At 39.2% G+C, this 16,640-nt stretch overlaps 1 protein-coding gene across 1 annotated transcript in view; it reads right to left on the bottom strand.

The window, feature by feature from the left end:
- The window catches only part of LOC110367557 (polymeric immunoglobulin receptor-like), an 83,875-nt gene extending 77,685 nt beyond the window's left edge, over nucleotides 1–6,190 (bottom strand). The window contains exons 1-4 of the mRNA XM_036129024.1: nucleotides 6,187–6,190; nucleotides 5,035–5,172; nucleotides 4,504–4,821; nucleotides 4,212–4,349 (exon numbers count right to left, since the gene is read on the bottom strand). Of these exons, the coding sequence (XP_035984917.1) occupies nucleotides 4,212–4,349; nucleotides 4,504–4,821; nucleotides 5,035–5,172; nucleotides 6,187–6,190 (598 nt within the window). The remainder of the gene's footprint in view (nucleotides 1–4,211; nucleotides 4,350–4,503; nucleotides 4,822–5,034; nucleotides 5,173–6,186) is intronic.
- Between the last annotated feature and the right edge of the window lie 10,450 nt (nucleotides 6,191–16,640).

Raw genomic sequence — 16,640 nt, 5'->3', positions numbered from 1 at the left:
GACGGGCTGGAGAAGGGATGCATGTAAACTTTGCAGGACTGGATCCTGGCACCGCTGGTATAGATAGTGAAATCCGCAACTTTTCATTAAGTGGCCCTTGGCTTCAGGAAGAGCTTGGACCAACATGACAGGACCATAAAACAAAAATAAAATTTACACAAGTCATAGAAAACAAAATACAACATCCAAAAAAACTGCCTTAAAATCCTTTATACCATTCATTCAGAATTCAAAGGTGACTGGGTTCCCTATATTAAAAAAATGTGTATTGGTTCGACGTTTCTGTACTCGCTTATAATAATTGAACTTTATTGATCTCACAATGGAGAAATTATCCATGCAGGGCAAGACAACCATGCACCTACACATAAGTAACTAAGGGAAAGTTAGATTAATCAGAGAACCTTACTCCCACAGTCCCTGGACTGTGGGAGTAATCAACGCATGCACATGCAGAAAGACATTTGCAGCAAGGCAATAGAAATCTTTTTAACAAATTTATTATGTGATGGAGGTGTTAGGAGTATGAGATGTAAAAAAGATGGAATCATTTCCTGACATTTTTAAAGCTGAGGTATTTTTGTTGAAACGGTTTGAATAAACTAGTATTGAATAGAAAACACAGAGTTAAAAATAAAATAAAATGAAGCAAATCAAATGAATAACCTATGATGGACACCAGCCACACTTACTGTGTGCTGAGAAGCTGCTGCTGGTTTGGTGTTTGTAGCTTCGCTGTAAGATGAGTAGATCACCACCTCAACAGATCTCCACTGGTCATCATTGTCCTGGATGTCCTCATAAATTCTGGTGCCCTTTAGGGAAAGATAAAACATGTATAGTACTTTTTGCTAACATCTGACACATACATGTACATCTAAAATGTCCTCATCCTCACCTCAGTGACAGAAGAATGCTCTGCTTGTACAGCAGGATCTGAAACACAAAACCAGCAGGTTTAAATTCAGGCAACAATTTAAATAAAGGTTTAATTAACGTTCAGAAACCTGCTTGGAAGTTATGAAACTGACCGAAAAAAAAACAAAGTTTTAGTTTTTATCATCAGGGAATGCATATTTAAAAATGTGGATGATCAAAGAAAGTTTCAAACAAAAAATAAATAAAAAAAATTATAAAGCTATTTAATTATAGCTTTGGTTGACAGAGTGTTTGGAAACTGTGACCCTTTTGGCACTTTTATATTGAAGTCATTTTTTAAATTTTAACAGGTTTCAGTTATCCTAAGTCATAAGTTTCAGGATCACTTGTTGCTGAGTCGCCTGTGATGGACTGGTGACCTGTCCAGACATCCCCTCTGACCCAATGAGCGCTGGATAGAGGCACTAGACCCCCCCCCCTTGCAGGGATAAGCGGGTATAGAAAATGGACAGATGGATGTTACTGAGTAGTTTTATATCCAGGTTACAATGATGTTTTCACATATATCTATAACATATACAATATGTATAATATATTCTTTGCTGTTTTAAATAAATCTAATACATTTGTTGGTTTATCTTTGCTCTCCATGAAACATTTTAAATATGAATATATGAAAAGGGAAATATTTATTTAGTAAAGGTGCATATTAATATAGTTTTTATAAAAGAGTATGAAATGGTTGGATTGGTGCAAATCAACACGGTACTGATCTGGGTTCAGTCTTCATCAGAGAGACAAAGCTGGAAACCAAGTTATTGTGAAATCTCCAACAGCAGAAATACACACATGAAGAAATATGAAACACAGAAGACCAAACAGGAACCGCTTGATCAAGAAGAAACATTTCAAGGGGAAGAAAGTGAGTTTAGGAAGCAGGCAGACTGACATTCAAACACCACAAGAGGGCGTTCACAGACTGGAAATGGCAGAGTTAATCAGGACCCAAAGGATCAAAAGGAGACTGAGTGATTTTGTGTTAAACTGATGTAATAATGTTTAAGATTACTGATATGTTCATGTTTATATGAAGCAAAAGGTTTTTACAATGCAATGCAGTGAGTGCTTCCTGTCGACCATTCGACAGGAAGTGGACTTTCTCGCCTAAAAACATTGCAAAATTACTTTCTGTGATCAAATAAAATCGATCGGTTTGTAAACCCCTCATTTTATTGCTCTTTATTCCCCTCTTATGGCAAACTGTTTAGCCTTGCAGCACACAACCGAGCCCATAGAGCAAAGCCCTGTGCTTTTTAAAAATTCCTACCTATGGAGTATGGTCCTTTTCTTGTGAAAGTAACGCTTGGGGAAAATTAATTCCCACAAGTGGAAATGATATGCTATTGAAAGACCTTTAGAGGTCTAGTGGAAAAGGGCTGATAAACTGGATGTGGAAAAATTAAATAAATAAAACTGTTCTGGGGAAACTTGTCTTCCCTTCACTGTTTCACAGTCCTGTGACACTTTTTACATCACCTTTGTAGCAGCTACAATACCAGTCAAAGGTTTGGACTTACCATTTTAGTTCAATTGGTTTTCCTTATTTTTATTACGTCCCACATTGTAAAGATATCAAACTCAAAAGTTTATAGAATTATGTCCGTCCCTCCATCCGTCCGTTGTCTTCGGTCGGGTCGCGGGGGTAGCAGCTTCAGTAGGGAGGCCCAGACGTCCCTCTCTCCGGCCACTTGGGCCAGCTCCTCAGGAGGAATCCCAAGGCGTTCCCAGGCCAGCAGAGAGACATAGTCCCTCCAGCGTGTCCTGGGTCTTCCCCTGGGCCTCCTCCCGGTGGGACGTGCCCGGAACACCTCACCAGGGAGGCGTCCAGGAGGCATCCTGACCAGAAGCCCGAGCCACCTCAACTGGCTCCTCTGGACGTGGAGGAGCAGCGGCTCTACTCTGAGTTCTCCCCGGATGACTGAGCTCCTCCCCCTATCTCTAAGGGAGAGCCCAGACACACTATGGAGAAAACTCATTTCAGCCGCTTGGATCCGGGATCTCGTTCTTTCGGTCACGACCCAAAGCTCGTGACCATAGATGAGGGTAGGAACGTAGATCGACCGGTAAATCGAGAGCTTCGCCTTTTGGCTCACCTCTCTCTTCACCACAACGGATCGGTACAGCGCCCGCTTCACAGCAGACGCCGCACCAATCCGCCTGTCGATCTAACGCTCCATCTTCCCCTCATTCGTGAACCCCAAGATACTTGAACTCCTCCACTAGGGGCAGCATATTCTCCCCAACCCGGAGAGGGCACTCTACCCTTTTCCGGTTCAAGACCATGGTCTCGGATTTGGAGGCACTGATTTTCATCCCGGCCACCAAAACGGATCCCCTCAACACCTTGGCTGTGCCTAGAAATTCTGTCCATAAAAGTTATGAACAGAATCGGTGACAAAGGGCAACCTTGGCAGAGTCCAACTCTCACCGGAAACGAGTCTGACTTACTGCCGGCAATGTGGACCAGACTCTGACACCGGTCATACAGAGACCTGACAGCCCTTATTAAAGGGCCCGGTACTCCATAATCCCGGAGTACCCCCCACAGGATCCCTCGAGGGACAGAATTATGTATCAAACACAAATATTTAAGCTTGTATTTTCTGCCACCTTACCTTTATGACGTTTATCACGTCGTTTTGTGCAGAAAACCAACATAACCACTGATAGCAGGATGGTGATGATGAGAAGAGTCAGACCCACAAACATCAGGACACCTGCAGACAATGTTGGAAGAAGAACCAATGGGACATGGTGCTAAACTGGGATTTGAACGTTTTAACGTATGTTTATACAAATTGCATCAACATGGATTGAAAACAGGAAAAAAAATAATGATTATTATGAAGTATTCCTGTTTGTAAAACCTTTCACATATACATAATGTAATGAGGTTTCTATTAATCAATAAATGTATGCATATGTGTATAAAGATTGAAATTTAACACTTGAGATTCAGGCAAGACATTTCTGGCTGATTTTCAAACTACATTGATAAAATGCAGCCTGAAGACCATTTAAAATTTATTTTCTTTTATGAAATCTGCTTTTGCTTCACTAACTCTGCTAACCTATCACTTGATCAAATAGTCATTCTGCCCATGATATATATTTTAGATATAAAACGTGTTTAAAGGTGCATTTCTAATGACATCATCGAGGACACAACCCCAAAAATAAATCATCCTGGATTCATCAGCAGCAAACTGATCACCGCTCTGACTGCTGATGGAGGCCAGTTAGATCCTACAAAGGTTTTATGCATCACTCACTGTGGTTGGATGCACCTTTAGATGTTACAGTGTTGTCCTGAGTCACATTGGTGGTTTCAGAAGAAGCTGAAGGTGTGAAGCTTCCTGAAGTGGACCTGATGCTGACGGTGGTTGGTGGAGTGGAGACTGATGGGTCGACTGCTGGGACACAGAAGAGAGAAGTTTGGATTTAGATTTGATTAAAGCTGCTGAGGAGGAAATGTTTGATAAATTCTTTAAATATTACTGTTGAAATACTTAAATATATATAAAAAAATGACATTCAGAAGATGTAATATCAGTGAAATCTCACCATCTCTGAAGGTGACATGAAGGTCTAAACTTGTTGAACCAGTTCTGTCCAGTTTACATCGGTACCGTCCTGAGTCAGACTGGGTCAGCTGGGTGATGGTCACCAACAGAACTCCTCCTGAAGGCTGTTCATCATATTCTAAACTATATCTGCCTTTTTCATCTTTGACTCCACCTGTCTGAACAAGAACCTCTTTTTCTCCAGGTCCTCCTCTGCAGAAGGATTTGGTTTTTCCAGAGGAACCAAAGGAACAGGCGACTGTGAGCGAGCTGCCAGCTTCTTTATAGACGTGATGATCTTTGTTTCCATCCAGCAGAGCTGTTAAAATAATCATCAGTTACTTTGTGTCCTCAGCAGGATGCAGTCTGATCACATTAATCCCAGTTTCTCTACAGTTCTCCTGGGATCTGCCCAGTTTAACCAGTCTGTATCTGTTAGAACAGCCATCACAGAACCTCAGTGTTTAAATTTAAACTGATCCTCAGACCTTCAGAGAGATTAAAACATTTTGTTATTAAAACAGAAACTCACCGTCTACAACAACGAGTCTGAAGTCCTGGTAAGAAACTGAGGATAAAGAGTCACCCAGACCACATCTGTACCGTCCTGAGTCAGACTGGGTCAGTCCTGAGATTCTCACATAGAACTGAAACCATCCAGAAGTTACTCCTGCAAGACATTCAGTGCTGTATCGTCCACCCTGAGCTTTGGTTTGTCTCGTTCTAATCAGAATGTTTCCTGCTTCACAGTTTTCTCTGCAGAAGATCTTCCAGGCTCCAGAGGAATAAAGGCCACAATGAGCTCTTAAGTCTTCTCCAGCTGCTCCGTATATATTTCTCAGAACTTTGGCAGAACCGTAGTTTCTGACCTGCAGAGCTGCAGAGAAAAGCAACAGGTTTTTACCAGTCCTTCCTGTGAGAAACCACACAATGATAACATTTCTGTTTCCATCACACAGTTGGAGAGTCAAAGTGAGAGAAAAACTTTCATAATATAACATCCGCTGTAAAGTCTTTCATGAAATGTACGTAATTTTTTCCTCATTAACAGTCTTGGCAGTTTTAGCATTTTTGGTACGTCTCTTTCCTGGTTCTCTAAATATCTCTAAAAACAAGATCACCTCTATGTTATTCAGGTGTCCCACAGGGATCCCTTCTGGATCCCACCATATTTTCTAATTATATTAATAATGTAGCAAACTCTATACTAGAGTTGTTTATTCATCTTTATGCAGATGATTATTTGTCGACTGTAATTATCTACTTCACTGATCCTTCCCCAGGGATAGTTGGTCTGTAGTTGGTTCACTGCAGTTTTGCATCTGGTGCCAAGGGGGATGGGCCTCCAGCAGTGCACCAACAACCAGTTGCTCAAGTGTGAGTCACCACAATTGACAAAGACTCCTGGTTAGGTGTCACAACATTTTCAGAAAAAAACTTATTGAAAGTCCAGTTGCCTCCTGTTTGCTGTAACTTCAGCTTGGTTTCAGTTGACTCCAAAAGGCTTTATTTGAATCACATTAGTAATGTTTGAATCACAGTTGTAATGTTTTCTTAATTTAATCCATGTGGTTCGGCTGTTGCTATAAAAAAAAAAATCTGTTTATAACTGTATTTCCCATCTCCTGAAACAAACATGATTTTCAGTACTTTTCTGCAATCTACTAAGGGCAGATGTATCTACTCATATTGTAAGGAAATGTGCCTTTGTGACTCCTACACATCAAAGCTACCGCAGCAGGAGGTCCCTCTGGGCTTTTTAAAATTTGATCAGGGCTAATATTCTACCACAGGAGTTAAAATGGTCTTTTTGTTTGGTGTCTATTAGGTTGGATACAAACAGCAGCCTAGCTGATGTATAGAAAATGTATTAAAGGTAGATTTCCTACAGATATCTGCTCTATTTTGATTGTGAGTCCAAATATGACCTGATTTGGGACTAAACATCAATGGATCATTTTGATATTTTTAAATTAAAAATACTTTTGGAGATAACATTCAACAGTAATAGCAGCTTTCTAATTACAGGGTAACAATGTGACCCGAGCCTTTTTACTCTAATACCTGGATGCTTCATTCATGTCATCTGGTGTTAGAACAATTAATGCCTGTTTTACCAGCAGTTTTACCCCAGAAAACTAGAAAAGTTATCTTCTGGTTACTACAGTTATCTAATAAATTAAAGGTGAAATTAAAACACAAATCATTATAATTTTTTCCAGATTGTGTAACTTCAGTAATGAAGCCTTACGGATCTTCCTGTTTAAAGACTTATTTTAAACATATGAAGTTTTACATTAAATCTATTCTGATCATCATGTTTCAAGGACGAGGAGAAACAGAAGCAAAAAGAAAATCTACTTACAGAGGACGATGAAAAAGAACAAAGCATGATGGACGGTCATGATGGAGCTCTGACGGCTTTCTGCTGCAACTAATCAAACAACTTCCTCCTTTAGACCTGACACATCATCCTTCCTGTCTCTGTCAGCTGCATCCGCATTTACTACGTCACCACATGGGTGTCAAAATTTTATGCCATGACTGACAAAAAGCAACAAGTTGAAAGTGCTCATGGGTCACATGTATTATCTTTAGTAAAATCATAAAATTCATTTTATTGAGAAAAGTAGTATTTTTATCTCAACATGCAATATTTTAATAAAAGACACTGAATAGTCTTTTTTTGTAGAAAATGGATATGTGAATCAATAAAAATCTAAAACAGATTGAGTCTTGTACAACTGTCCTCATAAAAGAAAGGCATATGGTTATCCAACTTTGTCTGCTCAACATTTTCCTGTTTTGCTCTAGAGAAAAATCTTTTCCTCCAAGTTCATCAACAAGAACCGAACGAGTCATTTTCTTCTAAAGCAAATGTTCTATTTGACCAAGGTCAGGGAACGCATGAACCCAAGTCTGCATCTGAGTAAAAGTTGATGGATGTTTGTCCTACTTTGTGGGAAATAAAAAGCTGTTGTGAGTAAAAGACAAAAACCATGGAGGTTGTACCTAACAATTTCTATTTTAAGAAGATGTAAGTTGTTGTTTACGTTGCTGGTAAAAGGGAGACGAAGCATCATTAATCTCAAACAAATATGAAATAAAGCATTTATAAAGAGTATGTAGCCTTAAAATGTAGGTTTTGAGGCGACTTTCAAAATGGGCAAGGGACTCAACATTAAAGATGTCAGGAGGCAGCAGATTCCAGAGCTGGGGGGGGGGGGGGCAGAATAATATTGAAGTCGTCCAGCAAGATAACAGAGTGAGGAACAGTCAGAAAGAAAGTCCTTGTGTGTCTTAGGGGGCTGGTAGACTGTTCCAATGATAATAGGTGATGAACCGGGCAGCAAGCAGGTAGTGCATTCCATGGAGCTGATGGAAGGAAGAGAGACGGGAATAAATCTCCATTTCTTGAGGTGAATAATTGCAAGACCCGCACGACTGGAATCCCGCAGCTGCGAGATATAAACATAACCATGTGGAGTAACTTCAGTAAGCATATTGAAGTCATTTGGAGTTTGCCAAGTTTCCGTGAGACATAAAAATATCCATGTTGCGATCAGTGATGAGATCCTGAATGAGATGTCCTTTTAAAGTTTGGCCTTCTGATTGGCGGTTAGTCCTAAGGGGAATCTTACAATGGTAACAGACACAGAACTTGACTGAACTCTCTTCGTGAAAGATAAACTCTGCATGTCCCTGAATTCATAGAAGGCTCCTCTTACCCAGATGCACCCCTGAGCGCCACAGGAAATCATTCCTGCCTGTGGTCATCAATCTCTACAACGCCTCCCTCAGTTATTCTAACACCCCCCTTCTGTAACTATATGTACCGAATGTAATATACAGGTGGATATTACTATGAATAGAGTTTTACAGATATGTACAATAGCATAATATACAGATGATTGTTATTATAACAGAATTTACATGTACTATGAATATATGTACAGGTGGCTATTACTATAGGCAGAATTGTGAGCATGACATACAGGTAGCTATTTCTATAAAATGAATAAATAAAGTTTGGACACAAGCTATTTAAATTAAAGTGCAGTGGAAGGTAATTGCATATTACACTATATATCTATATGCATTATACATTATACATTATACATTATACTATATACATTATATAAACTATATACATTATATATCAAGTGGAGCATTATAGCGAAAGCAGAAATGCTCCACTTGTTGGGCTCTTTGACATGAAGCAGCAATTCTTAATGTTACACTGCCAGACAAGACACATAAAAAACAAACCAAAAAAAAAAAAAAAGCTGGCACTGGATCAGGACCATAACCCGCACCATAGTCAGCCAGGGTTTATCACAAACAGTCACTGATGACATGTGGCAGTCTGTCATAATTTTATATGAATTAAACCAGTTTCTGGGAGGATTGGATTCAGTTAATTTGGAATAAAATAATAATAACCCTTTCCAGTTTGATCTGTGTTTGGTCCAGACAATGACACTAATAAACTTCACAGTTTTATAGGACCAAATTATATGTGAGAAAATCTGGATATCTCTGCATTAACTAATGTCATGATGCTTACATCAGATTGCACTTGGTTTGTTGGTTGCTATGGGCTATAAAACTATTTTTCATTCAGTCACCCATAATAACAATAAGGTTTTCTATTATTTTCTATGATATGAAACTTGGATTAGGGATCTGCGATAGACTGGTGACCTGTCCAGGGTGAACCCCGCCTCTCGCCCATTGACAGCTGGAGATCGACACCAGCACCCCTCGCAACCCCACAAGGGATAGATGTGTTAGAAAATGGATGGATGGATGGATGGATGGATTAGGGATTAAGTGCATTTGATCAGCAGCACCTGACTGCTACTCATACTCTTAATTCCTGTAGAAGGAGGAAAATAAACGTTGGTTTTGACCCAAAGTTTCTGCTTCCGCTCAGAGATCTTCTCCTGCAGAAAACCAGCAGAGCTGCTAAAAACAGGACGGCAGTGACAGCAGCAGTCACGCCAACAATCAAAGGAACAGCTGCAGAGGTTTAACAAGTTGGTTTACACTGACACCTACTGGCGGATCATGGTATGAAAAGTGGAATATAGATTTAATAGGATTCAATAAAATAAAATACATATTTATATCAAGCTGCAAGATTTCTATTAAACTGAATGGATCATCAGATGAGGCGAGGGTTCAGGGTTACCAAGGAGCGGGAAAAATTAATTTCAGCACTATACCGGGACAGAAGGTAAACAAAATAATTACATTAACTCACAAGCAGGAAGGCACCATCAGTACGTACTGACTCACTGACAGTTGCACTCATCACATCAACAGCTAAGACTATGGACTGGAAAAATCTGGAGCTGAGGGCCATTAACTACATGGAGACCAGAGGAAAGGACACGTAGGAGGACATTTATCCAAAGAATCATTTTACACTGACATCATTGATAATTGTAGTTACTACACTAAAGAGCAATACTGTGAAAACTGTAAAAAAAACTGTCAGAAACAGAGAACAAATCATCTTTTACACAATTCAACAGTAATAGCTTGTATGCTAACTTTACCAAGAGACACTATCAAGGCAATTTACCATTACCATTACAACATCTGAGACATGGATCACTAATGAGAAAGGATGGACTTTGTGCTGGAGGGAGATTCATTTAATTATATGAATAGATTGGACAAGAATGGAGGAGATGTGGCTCTGGACAAAAACATGAAATACAAAGTAATAGATAAAATTTCAAAGGTGATAGAGGGCATAGCTGAATGTACAACAATTCAGGTTTGTATGGAGAAGAAGGAAAAACTCTGGTTAGCTGTATCTACAGAACATCAGGTTCTGGTATGGATATTTTTAGGGAGTAGTTTAAATAAATAATCACAAAATAATGTAATATCAATCTACTTAAAGGAGTTATAAAAAATACTGACACCTTGTGGCTCCAATCAGTACAACAATCTGCCAATTACAGCAATCAAATATGCTGTTTTTAAACGGTGTGTTGCTGTTGTGAATTTTTACTTCCACAGGACGGGTCTATCATGATGTATTTTGTTCTATTTTTGTTCCGCCTCTCTTCCAGGCTTCCTTGTCTGCAGGCTGCTGCTCTTTTGTCAAGATAAAATACCAAACGTTGCGCTCTGTTTTGGGAACCCTGGGGACTCTCATATGATTGGCTAAGGAACCAGGAAGTAAACACAAACTACACTCTGAACTGAAATTGTTCCACACTGTACCTCTAGGTTTGACAGGGAAAAGATGTGACTAAGACATTGTTGATGGAGAGGACCGATTGTTTATAGGGAATGTTACGTCCATCCCAGGTGATAAATGAGAATGATTTAGGTTGATTTTGTAGTAAATATCTAACTTGACTCCTTTAACTGGGAGAAGTGGGTGCTACAGAAGAGTTCATAAAAACAGTTTACGATTTGAGCCTTTATCTAAAAATCAGTAGATCCAGTAGGATCACAATTTACAGTGACATGTTAATACATGATATATTAACTAACCTGATATACAACAACCCGATAAGTGGATTATTTACACATGACCATCTACTGGTGTTTGTTGTTTGACTGTTGTTTTGTTGCAGGAAAGCTGCTGAGGACAACACACAAACATAGAAAAGAATGAGAAAAGAGGAGTCAATCATTGCATTTAGAGAGGAACTGCTCAGTCAAGATTGGGACTTAATGCTCTAGGACAGGAGTTCCCAAACTTTTTTAGCCACGCACCCCCTTCGGTGTCCCGACCAGCTTGCCCCCCCCCCCCACCCCACCCAAAAAAAGAACAAATTCTGTTGCAATTATGTCAATTCAATAAAATTAGAACATAATTTGAATAAAGCTGTAATAAAGTTGCAACATCCACAACATAATCCTGAGGATTTTGCAGGTGCATCAGTGGCTCAGCCTGGAGCGAGAGAAAGAAAGAGACGCTCAGATCGGCCACACCTCCACAACCTGAAACGTCTCTGAAGCAAATGATTAAACTGATGATCTACCTGTGTATGTTCTCCCTTTTTTTGTGCACCAACTTCTTAATCTGAGTCTGACTCACAATTTACGTTGCAAAATACAAACACGAAGAACTTTGATTTGTGTCTGATGACGAGAGAGGAAGAGTGAGAGAGAGAGCGAGAGAGGAAAAGAGAGAGAGAGAGAGAGAGAGAGAGAGAGAGAGAGAGAACGACAGCACACCTCAGCTCCCCTCAGCCCCACTGCCCCTTTGTCCCTGTCTGAATATGCGCTAAAACCGCATCTGCAAAATGAACTGTCTGAATCTCAATGAAACGTATTGCAGCTCTGTGTATGACCATAGTCAATAAATCATGTAGGCTGCAGCGGGGGGGGGGGGGGGGGGTTAATGGGGGGGGGGGGGGGGGGGGGGGGGGGGGGGGGCGAGTCATGCGTGTCAGTGCTGGTAGAGGTTCAGAGTCACCGCAACATGAGCAGCGCTGTTTGGAGGGGCTGCGCGATCGAAAGAGTTTAAGCTTGTAAAAACTTTCGGCCCGAATTCAATTGTCACTCTACTGACGGACACGCCGTGAAGTGAGGAAGGAGTTGGAGAGACACTTATCAATGACATTGACATTTGTCATTGGTTTGCAATTCACTCCTCTGTTGCCTTTGATTCCCTGGTTTCAGTCAACTGAGCATATTTGTGAGAATTAATGAAGTAGAGGGCACAAGCTGCCTCTTCTACGCATTGAAGCACAATGCGTAGAAGAAGATAAATTCATCTTAAAATGAAGTGTAGAACAAAACTTTTTTAAATAAACAGATTTTCATGTCAATACATTTTATTTATTTATTAAATTTGCTATTTTGATTTTAGTTTCCACAAAGGAAATGTTTATTTACATGTCTTTATGGTGTGGGGGAAACACACTGTCAAACCGCCATTACAGATTTCAGCTCGCGCACCCCCTAGTGGCAGCTCAGTTTGGGAATCCCTGCTCTAGAAGAAAAACACTGATATAGCTGACAAAACGTTCCTAAACGTTTTCAAATCTGCATGTGATAAATATTGTACAATAAAAATTACACCAAGAAAGGTAAATATGCTGGTTCACCTAAGATTACAAAAGAATTGCAGAAACCTGCAAAAAAAAAAAAGATCACGTTATATAGAGAATCAATAGAATTTAGAACAGCAGAAAATAGATGTAAAAATCAAAAACTAGATTAACCAAATTTTAAGGGCATCTAAACCAGAATATTATAGTAAACAAATTACAATACCAAAATACAACAGACAGACAGACAGATAGACGGATAGATGGATGGATGGATGGATGGATGGATGGATGGATGGATGGATGGATAGATAGATAGATAGATAGATAGATAGATAGATAGATAGATAGATAGATAGATAGATAGATAGATAGATAGATAGATAGATAGATAGATAGATAGATAGATAGATAGATAGATAGATAGATAGATAGATAGATAGATAGATAGATAGATAGATAGATAGATAGATAGATGGTGGAACATACCGGTGTGAATAAAACAAGAGTATTTGAGTCCACAGCTGAACCAAGACAAACGCAGTGCCGGAGGACAATCAGCTCAGAGAGTTCTGCTGAAATTCCCAACTTTGCACAAACGGATTCAAATGGATCAGAATCAGATTGATAATGTGCAGAACATTATCAATCTTCACTCTTCTCTAATGTAGCAGTCAAGAGGATTGTTGATGCTAATTACTATAAGGAGGATAGCCCGGATTAACTATGTTGGACACTGGGCAATTGGCCAAAGGCTGAGGGCAGTGAGGCTACAATAAAAATATCTGGTTATCTCCCAGTTCATGTTACACTGTCTGCCGGAGAACTTACGCTGCAGAGACAGCGCTGAGAGGGACGTAGAGAGACGCTGCCTGTGATTATGAGCGTGAGTTGAGAGATACTCTCCTCATTGACATGGAGAAGCTAGGTGGGAGTGTCAAATAAAAATTAAAAAGGAGAAGGACTTCAGAAACTGAAAATGTAAAGTATCTACCAAAAATAATTAGATAATTTCTTCACTTTCCTTTAAATTGCTGACTGTTTTGTTAAGTCAACTTCCGTGGTTTAAAAGTGGGTGCTTATTTACTTTTTGTGAAAATGGAGGCCATTTCCTGTCAACCTAGTGGGTTAATTTTACCAGATTATACTGATGCTGATGTGTTTTGCTGTGCCGTGCATTTGGCCCCACCAGATGTCGCTGTGGAGCTCTATGGTCACAGTAATGAGTGGGACATGATCTTTATAGAGTAATATTGTAAAAAGACCAATTCCCTTACCAATAAAATTCTGTTATAAAACATTATATATATACAATATAAATACAAAAAAATATATATATTAGTGCTGTCAAACGATTAAAAATTTTAATCGCGATTAATCCTATAATGTCGATAGTTAACTTGAGATTAATCACAAATTAATCGCATATTTTATCCTTTTATTTCTGAAAGTGTAATAGCCTGTTTGGGCATTTTAATATGCAATTTTGCAATAAATGACACTAATAAAGTACATGCTTGTAAAAAACATATTTTTATGTTATTTTTCAAGCACTTTTCAGAATTGGAATGAAAACATCCTGGTGCCAAATGTTAAACTCTGGACTATAATGGCTAAATGACTAATCATGACGCCCTGATGTTTACACCATGTGTAAACAAATGTGTAAATAAATACCTGTTTTCATGCCGATATATATATTTTTTTGCCTCTTAAACAAAGCTAGACATGGTATTATGCATAAACATATAAATTAATAAAAATTTTACATTTCAATAAAGTCATAAGTTTTGTTAATTTCTTCACTCTCTCTCTCACACATCTAATTCTGAGCTTTCACACCAACAACAATAATTTCTTTGAATATTTTTGCTTGCTGTTTATATCCATATTCATAGAGTTTAAGCCTGGAAAAAGGTTTTAAATTTCCAGGTCATTCCAGTCTTACACTTTGCTTGCAACTGGGCAGGAGCTTAATACCCTGAATGAGACTGTTTAGCAACTGTTTAGTAACTCTAGGTACTTCGTTTGGCAACGTGATTTATCCTTGGTTTGTCAAATACAGAGACAACAAATTAATAGGCATTAAAGTACGGTTTATGGGTTGGGTTTCTGCAATGTTATCAACGTGTAAAAGCTCATCTTCAGAACCAATCTCTGCTTAAAATGGTGATCTGCACCATGTAATCTACTTTCAGCAGTTATCACCGGTTATTGCACCGTAAACTGCAGAAAATACGTGCAGAGTTGCTCTGTCTGCCTTTACTACCGTCGGCTCCTATGGCGGAGGGATATTTCAGTTGGATACCCTCAAATGTAGTGCAGGCAGGTCTCATAATAACCCCTATTTTGTCACTTATTTTAGAGCCCAAATAAGCAAATTCACTTTCAGAAACGTGCCCAAAAAAACCCGCAACCCGTGACTCATGAAATTTAGAAGCGCTTTTAGAAAAAAGAAGCCCAAAGTCGCATGTGTCCGAGGGTAAAAGAAACTTCGTGCTCACTGTTGGCAACAGTGAGCGCAGCGCGGGTCTCTTTTGCTACAGTTTTCTAGCACTCTTGAAACTATGGAAAGCGCCGAGGGTAAAAGAAACACAGTGCGGAGAGCACGGCGGGGGGAAAAACATTAGGGCGATTAACGCCGACAAAAAATTGTCGGCGTTAAAATGGGTTTGCGTTAACGCCGTTAATAACGCGTTTAACTGACAGCACTAATATATATATATATATATATTATATATATATATATATATATATATATATATATATTATATATATATATATATATATATATATATATATATATATATATATATATATATATATATATACACACACACATGTTTCTAGATGCCTTTGTGCACCCCCAGCTCTTTTCCCCTGAGGTGATCACCCTTAATGAGTTATTTTGGCAGCAATGACTCTCAAATAGAAAACTATTCTTTAATACTTTAAATCTTAATAAGCCAGTGAAATGGTTATAGATCAGTATCAACACTCAAAAAGGAATAAGGAAATGATTAGCTTCCTATAGATCAGAGGGATCTGGCCCTCACATGTTATCAATAGAAAATGTGTCACCCCTCGGTCCACTTAGTTTTTATCTGATAGATTGTGCAATAACATGGTGTCCAACACTAAGTGTATGCTGCCCCGAGATAACTACCAGTTCCCTTTATCAGTCCCTTTGTGTGAATCATCTGGCATTTTCCCAATAGCTGCTTTCAACAGCTCTAACGACCTGTAGCTTCATGTAATATCTAACAGAGAAAAGAGGAGATGGGGTGTGATTACTATTATCGATGCGTGTTGCAAACATATCAGACTGTATTGGTAGCTGTCTGTCGCCATCTAGTGGTCAGGTCAATCCATGCTAAATACCTACATTTATATCTGTTTACGTGCTACATTTAATTTCTTCAGCAGAGGCAGGGAAGCTCCTCAGAGATCGATGGAAATTAATCCAGGACAGTCCTGGAGGAAACCATGTTAGAGGCTTCAGAACACCTGAGCCTGGGGTGGAGGTTCACCTTCTTGCAGGACAACCACCCTGAACATACAGCTATATATATTATGATCAGGGGTCTCAAAACTCCAGGACTCCAATTCTGCAGCATGCTTTTGCGTTCAGAGAAGACGCCAGGTACCCGGTTTGATCCCTGCAGACTTCCACTTTGGGTCCCTGTGCAAGACCCTTAATGCCAGTTTGCTCCGTGGGCAGCTATAAAATCTGCACACTGCTCCCTAAGGGATGGGTTAAATACAAAAGACAATATTTGTTAGAATGCACAGCTGCAATAACCAATCAAGATTTCTTTGTATTTTTTCTTCTAAGGGTCCATGGGCCAGCAGGTTGTAGATGGGTCCTGCCTCCATCACAGCTGATTCAGGCTAAATCAGCTCCTCATGGTACAAATCTGCTCTCTTTGTTTAAACAATCTCTGCTTAATTTAGATTCAGATTGACAGTAAAAAACACAAATTAATTTTCTTACTAAAGCTAATTTTATATAGATCCAGACAGTGAATGGTTAACAGATGCCATGAATGAAAGGGGAGGAGGGATGTTTTACGTCACGTCTAACCTTTGATTTAAAAAGCAAGGCATGAGA

The sequence above is a fragment of the Fundulus heteroclitus genome, chromosome 1, assembly GCF_011125445.2.
Source record: "Fundulus heteroclitus isolate FHET01 chromosome 1, MU-UCD_Fhet_4.1, whole genome shotgun sequence".
In the NCBI taxonomy this organism is placed as follows: Eukaryota; Metazoa; Chordata; class Actinopteri; order Cyprinodontiformes; family Fundulidae; genus Fundulus; species Fundulus heteroclitus.
Note: the sequence above shows the minus strand (reverse complement) of the source record. Positions and strands in the feature narration are given on the sequence as shown.